The following is a 14,153-nucleotide window of genomic DNA, read 5'->3' as shown; positions in this document are numbered from 1 at the left end:
ACAAAATGAAACGAATACAGCTCATTAACCCCTTAACCGCAGGGTGTCACTTTCGTGATGCTTGGGAGCATGGGATCATTCCGCGGGGCGACACTTTTGTGATTCTGTGTTATTTTGAATTCGCCCGGGCTTTGAAGTGGTGGCTTGAATTATCTATCAGTACTGCCAATGTCCAACACTAGTCAGCACTCCTAATCTCATCTGTACTCCCATCCATTGTTGACAATTTAGCCATTTCTCCCCATTCTTGACTCCCCTCCCTACCTCCCCTCCATTACTCTATCCTCTCGCCTGCCCGGCCGTGCTACGCTAAGTAAATCTTCCCTGGAATTTTTCACTGATTTCATCCATTGAAATAAGCCTTATGCCCTATTCTTATACCAAATAATATATACAAGAAAGAAATAAGGTAAGTGAGAGTGCCATACAACTAGATTGGCTAATTATCACCTGACAACACCTCACGTGCACTCGTTCGCTAATTTTTGCTGTTTATTTCCCCTTGAAATATGCCGTATAATCTATTTTCGTGATAAAAATATATATAAGAAAGGAAGGGAGAAGCCTAAGTGATATTTACATTCACCTGGAACTACCTAATTATTGCAGGCCACCACACTGTATTCTACGCTAAGTAAATCTTCCCTGGAATTTTCCATTGATTTCATCCATTGAAATAAGCCCTATGCCCTATTCTTATACCAAATAATATATACAAAAAAGAAATAAGGTAAGTGATAGTGCCATACACCTGGAATTGGCTAATTATCACCTGACAACACCTCACGTGCACTCGTTCGCTAATTTTCGCTGTTTATTTCCCCTTGAAATATGCTGTATAATCTATTTTCGTAATAAATATACATACAGTATATATATATATATATATATGTATATATATATATATATATATATATATATATATATATATATATATATATATATACAGTAATCCCCATACTTTCCAGACGCCCACTTTCCGGACACCCCATTACTGGACATTGTGGGCCTGGAACTTTGGGACCCAAAAATGGCCAAAAAAAGAAAAAAATCCCCCCAAAATCCTAATTTGCGCAAGGTTCATAATTTTACAATTTTCAATGTTAGCGCGTGATTTTTCGTACGTATACATGGGACACCTTCCTCTATTCCTCTACAAGATGCTAAGCAGGGACAATGCCTTACACCGCATAACCTCCCCCCCACCCTGCACGCCATTGTCTTGGCGATTCACCTGTTACCAGTGACCTGGCCAATAAAGACATTCAGGGCCAGAGTGATTCCCCAATCGATGACAATGTGGAGGAAAAAGTTTACATAGCATTAGAGGAAGAAACAGTCAGAAATGATGATCAGGTAACGTGGCAAAAAAAGGTCAGGTATGGTGATGAGTTAGTGAGTGAAACAATGCTTATAATGCCTATATTACTGTTTGAAAACCAACATACTCTCATACTACATGTATATTCGTACCAAGTAAATAAATAAATACCGTTTATGAGTGGTGTGAAATAGTTACCCTCCCACAGAACTCGTTTTCTTTGGTGCCAGCCTGTTAGAAAACCCAGTAATGTAAGAAGGTACTGCTACCTGGATCGAGTATTTTAAACCTCAGGTGAGCGATTTCTCTATGAATTTTCGATGTTTCTCACCAAAAGCGGACGTTTTAGCCAAAAAAAAAAAAAAATTTGAAAATACCTTGGGATTGGGGGGTGTCAGAGGTGCGAAATAGCTAGGGACGTGACGGGTTAAATACCAGGACCAACTTGCCTAGCCCTGGGCTCCTATGCTCCTAATGGGGCAATGTAGGATTAGATGATGGATGGATGGATGGATATATATATATATATATATATATATATATCAACACAGTCATTAATATTAAAACCTATACTGTACACTCAATTCATGGAGAGTTGCCCTGATTTGAAAAAGTCAGGACTATGATACAAGTTTTCCTGGATGCATCTAATTACTGACCAGTATGGTGGAAATATCTACTACCCACTCAGCGTTTACTTAAATCCTTCAATCTCATGGTGTAACTTTCACTTCATTCTTTCTCCCAATGGAGAGTTTTACTCAGTTCAGGAGGGACTTTAAGAACTGGAAGGGTTAGATATTATAGCCTTACTTACCAGTATTTAAAACTACCAGTACTAAAACTGAATAAAAGGAAATAAAATAATCCAGCGGTAGTTTCACTGTAATGAAAAATATGTCATCAGATGGAGGAAGTTGACATGATACTGGATATAGCCTAATAAAAAAGTTATGCACATTCTCCTGGTTATGACAAAGATTATAACAAAAACACTTTAGTATCACAAAAACACAAATATCTTGCTTCAAAGCATCTGTAAAGAGAAAAATTAGCTATCTATCTATCTACATACCTAGGCTGCTTCCCCCAAGGAATGGGAGGTAGCCAAGACAGGACGACACACTCCCAATTTACTCATCCACTCAAACACATTCATATGCATCTTAGCCCCAAAGGGGAGAAGGGACAGATCCTCACTGCACCACACCGCATGAGGGTCTACTGCGCAGTGCAATCAGTGACATCCGCAGCAGGGCCCGACAGTAGAGCTGGTTTACCCCTGCCACATCATAACAGACCCATCCCCTTACCCACACCTGACCTGATCAGCTGATCAGACCAAATGCAGGAGAATATCCCCTCAGGGCTGCGTCATCATTTATTCATTCACAATTTTTCTCCATTTACTTCTGTCATGCACAGCCACTCTTCCTTGCTCAACAGACATCCTTCTCGCATCCAGCGCCCTCTTCACACTGTCCATCCATCCTATTCGTGGTCTCCCTCTCAGCCTTAGGCCGCGGCCACACCAAACGCGACAAGTGGGGAGGTAGCGTCAAGTGATGAGAGGGGAGGTGAGCGTCAACGCGATGCCTGTCCAAATAGGAAGCGGCAACCTTGTGGGCAACAGATAGTCAGATGCATGCCTATAGTGAAATATCCGTTGAACAATTCGCTCCCTACTGAATTATATTTCATAGATTTATGTATTGATAAATAATAAAATTGTCGATGTTCGATGTTCATTACATATATACGGTACATAAACACATACATATAGTGTATAACACTTATCTGTTTATTAGTTTTAGACCTACGATGCAACAAAGCAAATGGAGCAATAAATACTAGTATGAATTCTAGACATTAATGGTCTTTTATAGGTTTTCTAACAACGGTGGAACAAACATTACTAGCAATCACATGACAAATGCTCAATTATAGTTTATCATTTGTATGCAATTATTCAGATATCTTCCCAGTGTTTCTTCAACACGCCAGTATTTTTGTGGAGTGGACCACTTGGATCCCACACAGCTCTCCTGTGGTACACGGCTCCAATAAGGTGTTCAGTAGACATAGTTACCAGAACCTAATTGCCCCAACACGCAGTACCTGCTTGAATGAATGATGATGCAAATGCCTGGGGAGTGGGGGTGTCGCTAGGCAGTGCGCGACATTTTGGAACATGCTGCATCGCGTAGCGGCGAGCGTGGAGGGTGAGCGGGGCAACAAACCTCCCCGCTCATTCAGTGTGGCCACCCACATAATGTTTAATGTGTTTTATCGCGTCGCCTCATCCCTCCCCGCTCAAGTCGCCCCGCTCGTCGCATTCAGTGTGACCTTACTCTTACACCTCTCACATCAGATCTAATTATCTTTTTCACCAATCGCTAGAAACTGAAAAATAAGAAGTCATTCATTTGCATATTAATAAACACATATTGCAATTCGTATGCAAATTAATAACTACACAACACCATCTTTTAAGCAGGGGTGTGGAGTTGGAGTTGGAGTCAGAGTCAGGAGTCGAGGAGTCAGATACTTTTGCCTGGAGTCGGAGTTGGAGTCAGGAGCTGAGGAGTCAGATATTTTGGCTGGAGTCGGAGTAGGGGTCGGTAATAATATCTCCGACTCCGACTCCTTTAAGCGATCAATTCTCATGTAAAGTACAGTACTTGGGTGTACTGCTGGCCAGTTGTGCCACTTCGCGGGAAATTTCCACAAATTTTCTTCATAACGTGGGTCTAACCGGTAATCACGCGCAATCCACCAGTCAGCTGCCGGAGCGTCCCTCTGCCTCCTGCTGTGAGGGAAATGATGCACGTGCAAAACATGAGATTAGGCGACCCAACTGGCACCCGACATCCAGACATGCCTTTGACACTGCCAAGGGTCGCCACAGTTTTATTCATTTATGATATTATATACATCAATAATATGGGTGAAGTAAACTTGAAAATATGTAAGCAATGCAGTAGGCTTACTACTGTACTGCAGAAGAGGGGGTTGGGGGAGGGGAGTCGGAGTCACAACCTTAAAACTTCCTGGAGTCAGAGTCGGAATTTTTAAAATCCAATTGCATACCCCTCCTTTTAAGAAACTAATAAGCAATGTTGAAGTGAAAAGTAGGAAGTTATTCACATCCTGATTTATAACACAATTCACCCACAAACAAACGATGACACAACCATAAGAATATCAATAATAATAATGACTATCAGTAGCCACCTGCCTTCCACAGACAGCTCATGAGACCATGGGGACAATATAGTACTGTACATAACGTCAGCCAATCAAGGTGCCAGCCTCCTTTTACATCAGCTTACAAGGATGGGTTGGTGAGAATAATGAAGGCCATGCTAGTTATCTCTGAAGTGTATTATCAGTAAGCATCATTATACTGCCTACTTCTTCTTTAGCCTTTATCGATCTTTTTCTGTGCCTGCCCTCCTCTCTTCCTATTTCTCCCATTTTTCCTGTCTCTACTTAATGCTTTTCTTTCCATTACAGGTGGCTTTACATTGAGTGACAAGCCAAATCGTTTCCTGTAAGCCAAGAAACCATTTACAACGCTGGGTGGTAACCATATAACCAAACCAAACCTGCTCCCTACGTGTCAAGTGGGTTGGTGGAGGGTTAGTGCCCCTCCCTGTAAAACCAATAACTCAGAGTCAAATGGCCACCCCGTACGGGATTATGGCGTCTGGCAATAGATAGATAGATCGTTATAAGGCCTTGAAGTGGGGGGAAAAAAAAATAACTGTCAAGCTTTTACATGAAGGACACCTGGGAAGAGAAATGCCCCATATTTGTAATGAAAACCTATCAACCTGGTATCTGAGATCTCACCTGCTGATGGTCATCAGGGAAAAAAAAAAAAAAAAAAAAAAAAAAAAAAAAAAAAACTACAGTAGTGGGAATGTTCCTAGCCCTTAGCTTTGGGAGATCTCCTCTAAGTTAAGTAAATCATATTCAAGTAGCAAAACACTGGTAAATAAATAATTAAATAAACAAGTAAATAATAAACAGTACTTAATCATACTTGAGGTGATGGAGTGAGTTTCTAACTTACCATCAGAGGGCTCCTCTAAGATGGATAAAAATTTATGGCATAAGCAATAGTAAAAAAAAAAATAAATAAATAAGTAAAATGCTTTGTACTAAAAGGAATAATACACAATCTCTACAATAACACTGTACAGTCAGCATCTTACCTTCTGTCCCCCTCCGCCCTCCATACTAAGAGCATCAGCAAATTCCTTAGTTCTGCTGAGCTGTCAGTGACTTCCTTGTACTCAAGTGCTTACATAAACAGCTTTATGGAGGCATCATGAGGTTATCAACCATCCCATGGCACGACCACTGTTGCCTCGTCTGTAATGGAAGAAATAATTGCCCATCTTTTATGGTATTCTACTGGCAAATAAAACTATGCTATTTTCACTCTAACTTGGCCCAAATTTTTGTCCTTTTGTAGCTCATTTCAGGTGGTTAAATAACAGAAAAAAAAAAAAGATTATGCTATAGTTCTATTATCAATTTTCCACAAAAATATTTGCTGGAAATGCTGAAGCTTGGTGCTAAATGAATAAAGCTGCATGCATACTTCAAAATACAGCTCTACAGTACTCTAATTGTGGACAACATACCATGGTACGTTATGGCAATCATGTGAATTTAGCTATAGTGTTGAGCAGATAGCATCTGGTTCTTCATATCCACCAACATGACAACTGTACCATGGTTCTGTGAGGCAACTGTAACCATGATATTAGTGCATGTAATGACAATAATAACTGCTGTCTACATACCGGTATTTCATACACTGAAAACAACTCTTCAGTATGGTATAAATAACACTGAAAATCTCAGCCTAGTAGGAGCAAGCTAGAGCTAGACATGCTTTATGCTCCATGCATCATCCACTTGATTCCCTGAACTAGTATGTTATGCACTGTGAGCCACCTGACCTATTCAATCTTGCACACCAACACAGCACTACTCTCATCTTCCTTAACTTGTTACCCTACAGTATATCAAATACAATAACTGAACTACATCAACATACGTACTGTGAGGTTGGGGCATTTTTGATATTTTGGGTAAAAGTAACATTTAAAAATAAATAAACAATAAAGAAAATTAAAAATAGAATTGTGGGAGGTCATAACATCAGGTCAGAAATAAACTACATGGAAGGAAAAATGACAACCTGTAAGTAAAATAAAGTAAGAAGCATTGAGGAATGTGTGAAAATGTTTGGGAAAAGTGGGCACCAGCACTAAATGGTTAATGGGGACTTTTTTCTAACTTTTTCAATATACAATCACCCCAAAGTTCAATTAAACTGTGGAGTAACAAGAGGAACAAATACTGTACAAGACACTGTCCTGAACTGACTAAAAACATCATTCTACTGCTACTACGGTACTATAATGTATAGTACATACCAATACCAGTTCCTGTACACAGTTGAATACTGGAGCAATTCTGTTACATGTACTGTGTACACCCAACTGTGCTAACCCCATATAAACACTGAATGTACAGTATGAGAGTAAAGCTTATGCTACATTTTGTAACATAAACACTGAGTGGTGCCATCCTATTATCTAGGGTACAGTATACAAATATATATGTGTGTACCTTGTAATCTGACAGTGGTATCAGTTAAGCAAAATTCATTACTGTACAGTAGATGTAAACATCCAGTAGCTACCACTAATTCTGCACAGGATATACAGTAATAGTTATATCTTTCTGGTATATATGTATAAAAAGCTACAACTAGAGTACCAGTTACTCATCTATGCATGGCAGTGACTACACTCAGCTGGGCAACAGGATATGACTCAGATTACACGAGAAAGCAGAGAAAGGGCACAATAATTTAGCATCCAAAGAAACTACATCATTTCAAAACCACCTACTAAAAATTTTTGACTGCAGTCCTATAGGCCTAATGACAACTTTTCTCAACTTCATGCATGCTACTGCTGGACATAAGCTATTTACTTTCATTTTTATTTATTTATTTTTTTTTTTTTTATGTAAGGAAGAAGGAACCAAAGGTATGGAGCCTACAAATTGCTCCCTCCAAGAAAAAACAACAAAGGGCTCTCTGTTCATTTTGAGATGCCTGGACACACTGCGTTTGAATGACTGAAGATCATAGGCAGAAGGAAATACAGACAGATGGAGACAGTTCCAGAGTTGACCTGTTGCATACATGAAGGACTAGGAGTAACAGTCACCTCTTGCATTGAAGAGCTGGACAGAAAAGGGATGAGAGTTTGCCGGTAGATGGGTGCTGCACGCCTGCCGTAATAGTGGAGGGATGCAAGTAGACAGCTCTGAGGAGCACTGACCATTGAAGTTGTGATAGAAAAGATAATGATGCAACAGTGCTGCCAAGAAACAAAGGTTGGAGGGAGCCAGTAAGACAAGGAAAGTTAATATGACGAAAAGTCTTTGACTCCATCTTGTTGAGAAGAGCTGCATGTGGGGAGCCTCCCCACACATGAGAATTGTATGGCTCCACCTTCTTGAGAAGAGCTGTAGGCTATGTGGGGAGCCTCCCCACACTTGAGAGATGTACTCTACACAGGATAAATAAAACCCATGTATAAAGTCAACAACTGTGCAAGAGTAAAGATGGCAGGGAGTTAGCTTAGCACACCCAATCTCTTAGAAGCAGACTGTACAAAGGAGGGAAGATGTTTTTTCCCAGATAAATCCCGAGAGAATGAAACCCCAAATGTTTAAAGATGATGAAGGATTGAGATGGACCCTTAAAAATTTGAGGGTACTCTTGTGGAAGATTCTGTCAGGTTGACAGATGTAAGAACTGAGTTTTTGATGCATTAAAAACAAGGCTTTTACTCCAATCAGAGACATGAGCCAAGTCAGACATTACGTGTGCCATAGCCTCTTCCCTTGTTTGTTGAAGTACCTGCTGAGATGGACGCTGCGGGAAGCGAATGGAAAGGTGAAGGGTGGAGTCATCAGTGAATGATTGGATAGGGTTAGGTGTATGGTTTAGGTCACTGATGAATAAAAGGACGAGAGTTGCTGTTAGAACAGAGTCCTGAGGAACACCACCATTGATAGTTCTAGGAGAAGAACACTGACCATCTACAACAGCAGCTATAGAACAACCAGAAAGGCAGACAGAGATGAAGGCACAGACAGGAGGACAGAAACCGTACAAGAACAATTTGGAAATTAAAGATTTATGCCACACTCAACCAAGAGCCTTTGAGATGTCAAGTGCAATGCCAAAGCTTTCGCCAAAGTTCCGAAGGCAGGATTACCAGGAGTCTGAAAGGTAGGTGAAAAGATCATAAGTGGAGTGTCCCTGGTGGAGCCCATACTGACGAGCAGAAGGAAGGTTGTGATAGGAAGATGTTTTAAAGAAAGCTGAAAAAAATATACCAGTATATATAGCTATTTAGTACAGTACAGCACATTACATTCCATCAAAGAGAAGTTACAGTATGGTATGTATGGGTATGAGACGCAAGAGGACACGCTGAAGCGCAGCTACAGCATACAGCAACCCCTCTAAGACCCAGATGCCCATGACCCGGACACCCTAAGTCCTAGACATTTTGGGCTTGTGTCCATTAGTCCAAGTCTCAGATATTCCCTAAGATATCCGGACAAAAGGCCATCTGGACGAATGTCCAAAACGATCTGGGACACCGAAAATGGCCAAAAAACATCAAAATGAAAAAGAAAAGAAGAAGAAGAAAAAAGCCGATATGTTTTCATCCCTACTCTAAATTTGCCGTGCGGTGACGAACAGCTGTGTTTTGGCGCGAAGTTCCAGCAGCGTCCACTAGAGTGCCCCTGCATCCTCTCCACTTCCCACTTACCTACTGTCGTGACTGCACACTCGTTGTCATGGCTGCCCACTTGCACGCTTTTGTGGTGGTGCCCTACCTGCAGCAGGCCCAGCTGCCACTAAACCACATGGGAATTTACAGTGTTGTGCAGTGTTATGAAATTAGAAATCAGAGTGTAACACTGACGTGGTGCAACTGACATGGCGCAAATAAGTACAGAATGTGCAATTTAAAAAAATATAATTCACAATGCAAAAGATTAAGTGCAGCACAACACTGGATTACTGTACTTGCTTCAAGTGCACCTTCACCACTGTCAGAGCCACACAGGAGGCAGATTAATCTTCGCAAAGGCCACGGACAAGTTGTAAGTAGCTACCCTGTACACTGCTAAATATTTTCCTTACTTCTAATTTCTCATTCTCTTGTTCCTTTCCATTTATTTTATGGTTTCTGTCCCTTATTTGTGTGAATAGGGTCTTAACCCCTAAAAGATAGGCATTGTAATGTTTTGACATACGCTCAGGATGGGCATAATCGGCGGGTACGATATGGTGGGGGATTTGTGGGGGGGAGGTGTGGAGGGGTGTGGGGGTTGTGTGGTAGTTCGGGGATGGGGACTGCGTGCTTGGGGGAGGTGGGGGTGGGGGTGGGGGGTGATGGGTGGGGGTGGTAATTGGGGGGTTGGGAGGGGAGTGGGGGGAAAAGGGTGGGAGTAGTGGTGGCAGTTGGAGGGGTGGGGTTGTTTGGGGGTGTGTGGGGGTTTTGGGGGTGGGGGTTTCGGGGGTATGGGGGTGGGGGGTGGAGGAGGGTAGGGGGTTGGGGTGGTGAGGGTAGGGGGAGGGTGGTAGGAAGTGAGGGATAGGGGGAGGGTGGTAGGAAGTGAGGGATAGGGGGTGGTGGGTGGTGGGAGGATGGTGGTGGGTTGTGGGGGGTGGTGGGGGAGTGGGGGGTGGTGGGGAAGCAGTTGGGGGGACTGAGGATTGTTGGGTACATGGGGGATGGGGGGGGATGGGGAGGGTAGGGGTGGTGGTAGGAGGCTGTGGAGGGTATTGGGGGACGGTGGGGGGAGTTGGGGGGCAGTGGGAGTTTGGAGGTCAGGTGGTGGGGGGAAGGTGGTGGGTCGGGATGTGGGGGTGGGTAGCAAGTGGTGTGTGGGTGTGGTGGTAGCGGGGTGGGTTTGGGGGGTGATGGGGGGCATGACAGCATATGCAGACACGCATCTCTTTGGTACTATTACCTTTGGACAGCATATGCGGACACTCGTCTTTTAGGGGTTAAATAGGTACTCTGCATGTCCAGTAGGGAATTATTTAGGCTTTCAAAGTTGAGTTCGGTTGGGGTCTATTAGTACCAGTCCAGAGGCCTTTTGCCTAAGTCCTGGACAAGACTAAGTCCCAGATGTTGCTGGGGCAATATTATGTCAGATCTTGGAAGGGTTACTGTACAGTATATAAATTTTCAGGTCAATATCTGATGCAGCTACTTTTGCCATAACGGGCACCATTACAGTGTGGGATATTTAATTTGAGTTGGTCTCTGCTGAGGTATACAATATATATCACAGTCAGGGTCGCAGTCTCTAGTGGGTGTCTGTTTATGGAATAAGAGAAAAACTGAAAATTTCCAATTAACACAGATAACACGTTAAATCTGTTATGCAAATCTACAGCTTCAGTGAAGTCAGGGTAAATGTTTATTTGGTAATTATATACCAAACGGGCGGGGGGATTCCACCTAGCCTCTATTACAACAGACTCAAGATCTCAAGGTACTGGTACCAGTAAGTAATTTTGGTACATAAGCACCACAGATAGTTAACTGATTCATTATGACTGCAAAAAGTGATTGGAAAGATAAAATATACCAATTTGGGAGTATTTACAGAAGCAGCCAGGTCACCTGCAGGAATGTGTACCTACAATCTCTCTGACTGGCTGCACTGTTTACCAGCCATTGCTCCAACTGGTTGCATCAGTGTACCAGGTATCCCATGTCAAAGCAACAGGAAACTTAATGATTTAACCAAACCTAACCTATCCAAGCTAAACCTAATCCAACCAAACCTCACGTACATTAGACAGCCTGCTTTCAAATTTAAAAATGAGCATTAGGAACTTTTTTTATCGCTGGCTACTGGCAGACATCGGTGGAATGTGCATGCATTTTAAATCCTCATTTACAGCTTTCAGAGGTAAGTTTATAAAAATCCCCAGTAGCTGTGGTAATCCAGGAATAGGCCTAATAAGTAACCTGTAAAAGATTCATTTCAACTGAAAATATGGAAAGGCTGCACCCACTTGGTAAAGAATTAATGTTCAATTTACTGGTTCTGCCATATGGTATCTTGGTTAGCAAACACCACTGCCAAGGTTAGGTTGGGTCTGGTTTGGTCTGGATAGGTAAGATGAAGATTTGGTTAGGTTGCATTAGCCTCCTTTGTTTGGTTAAGATACAATAGCTACCAGAGTGTCATATTAGGATTGCTTCAACATTATTTTAGATTAAAGGTCACACTGCTCTTCTTCTATTTGAGTCTGATTTTGGTCTTATTTCAGTTAATGCCCCCTCCCCTTTTTTTGGCTTTGCTCCACAGAAAACTTTACACTAACAAAAAGTCCACAAAAACAACTAATGCTGGGTAATTCGTTACTAAACGGGTGCGACGATTCCACCTATATTATAACAAACTCGCGATCTCATGGTACCGGTAAGTAATTTTGGTACATACTATATGTAGCTAACACAGCTAACTGCTGAATTGCAACTTCAAGAAGTGATTGGGAAAAAGCAAAATAAACCTATTTTAGGGCACCAGTATTTAAGGAAGCTACCAGGTTGCCCGCGGCAGTGTTTACCAACAATCTCTCCAACTGGCTGTGCTGTTTACCAACCATTGCTCCGACTGGACGTGTCAACATATCCCATGTCAAAGCATTGTAAAACTTAATGACTTAACCAAGCCAAATCTAAAACAACCTGATCAAACTTCCATTTGACAGCCAGTTAAAAAAAAAAAAAAAGTGCATTAGGAATGTTAAATATGGCCAGCTACCGGCAGACATCGGCGGAAAACATATATTTACACATTCTAAATCCTCATTTACAGCTTTCAGAGGTAAATCTATAAAAATGCCCAGCAGGCGTGGTATTACAGGAATACCGACAAGTAACCTGTGAAAGACTCATTCCAATAGAAAATATGGAAAGGCTGTGTCACTTGGATAAAGAATTAATGTTGTTCTTCTCTACACTCTCTATACTGTCATTACATTTGAATCTCAAGTCCATTCATTTAACTGATGAGGTTTTGGACTTTCAATTAACCTGACATTAAGCTAAAACAGTCCCATATTCATTCACTTCTTTTCTCAATGGTATAACTCCAGTAATAATTTCCTTTGTCTTTTTGTGTGTTTTTACCAAATAACATTCTACCACAGCTCAACAGGTCTGGGGAAGGAAAGGGGTAAATCTAACAACTGTCACAATACGAAATTTTACAAAGCACACAAATGAAATACTGGCTACAATAAAGAATATCAGGGATGTATATAATCTGATATCCCCAAAGGCTACAGACCAACACCCTTGTGATGATTAATCAGCTGTTCAATGTCTCACTTCACAAAACTAGGAAAAGAATGGTATCGTAGTTATTCACTTACCCAGATACTGTAGACTGGCAAATCCTGAACGACTGACTACAAATGAACAGGTCCAATAGTTTCAGTGGTCCGGGGAGGAAGTGGTGTAAAATGAGGAAGAGTCAGGCAATCCTTCCTTGTTTACCCATGTACTTGTCAACACACTCAGGGTCAAACACTTCAAACAACACTCATACTCGCGATCTATGGCGTCCTAGGGGGTGTCACATTATGCCACACGGAATATTATGCTTGTCTATTTATGTAAAAAGGGACTGGTATTAAAATTTTCCTGAATGGCTCACGATTAACCCTAATTTCCTTCGCACTGCGCACTTGCAACCTTGAAAATTACATCCGTGTTACTAGCTTCGCTATATCTAGTAAGAACCTATTCTAACAAGTGATTTCCATGAAAGGTCAGGAAAATATATAATTATTAAGAGTTACAATAAATGTAAGTACATTAACACTAGATACTGCCGAAAAGGGTAAGCACTCGTTACTTTCTTCAACAGAATGTAAGTGGTATATAGAGCCTTAGGATGGCAAACTTCTAGAGGAGGGAATTTTAAATGTAAATAAACTTGGCCCATTCTCATACGGTTATTTGGGTTTCTAACACCTTTTCCTTAGCGATTTCCTTTATGAACTAAGCATTAAGCCATTCTTTCATAAGCTATTCGTGTAATTTCAGCATCGAGTCTGGATAAAATAAACTTTCAAGGGAATATTGGCATCATAGACAGAAATTTATATATTAGATAGATAGGAAGAGGTGTTTATGGAACGTTCTTAATCCACTCAATATGGGTCACTGAGTTTTTTGACAAATGGAAGCATACTCTTAGCATGCACATCAAGAGGGGAAATGGGAACATCAATTGTGCTTTCAAGAATAATGGGAATGTGTATGTGGCATGTGAATTCTGATGAAACGTACTGTACATGAACTTCATCCATCATATATAAAACTTTACAAGAACTCACAAATGGTTTAATGAAGAAGAATTTCAGGAAAAATGCTGTATTAAATGTGGAGACTAAGAATTAAATGAAAATAATAGCAACGGTTAGTAACTTCATAAGCCAAACACATCTTGTTAGCTCTTTTGATTATTAATAATTTGAAATTACAGAAAAGAATGCCATATCAAATGAGTTATCCCAGCATCTAATCTCTTCTCTAAGACTTTCATGAATATGAAACACAATACTGAGGTTACTGTACTGTACTTAATTATGCAACACACAATAGACCACCAAGAAAATTTGGCAACAATGGTCAAAATGGCCAAAGAACATACAGGATATACATGTATAGTGGGTACA

At 41.1% G+C, this 14,153-nt stretch overlaps 1 protein-coding gene across 1 annotated transcript in view; it reads right to left on the bottom strand.

Moving 5' to 3' along the window:
• gzl (godzilla E3 ubiquitin protein ligase) overlaps nucleotides 1-13,165 on the bottom strand; it is a 76,267-nt gene extending 63,102 nt beyond the window's left edge. Inside the window, exons 1-2 of the mRNA XM_080284572.1 lie at nucleotides 12,843-13,165; nucleotides 5,542-5,701 (exon numbers count right to left, since the gene is read on the bottom strand). Of these exons, the coding sequence (XP_080140698.1) occupies nucleotides 5,542-5,565 (24 nt within the window). The 5' untranslated portion in view covers nucleotides 5,566-5,701; nucleotides 12,843-13,165. The remainder of the gene's footprint in view (nucleotides 1-5,541; nucleotides 5,702-12,842) is intronic.
• Between the last annotated feature and the right edge of the window lie 988 nt (nucleotides 13,166-14,153).

Source organism: Coenobita brevimanus, chromosome 102 (assembly GCF_032717465.1).
Source record: "Coenobita brevimanus isolate Jiangsu-jjx chromosome 102, ASM3271746v2, whole genome shotgun sequence".
NCBI classification, from domain to species: domain Eukaryota; kingdom Metazoa; phylum Arthropoda; class Malacostraca; order Decapoda; family Coenobitidae; genus Coenobita; species Coenobita brevimanus.
Note: the sequence above shows the minus strand (reverse complement) of the source record. Positions and strands in the feature narration are given on the sequence as shown.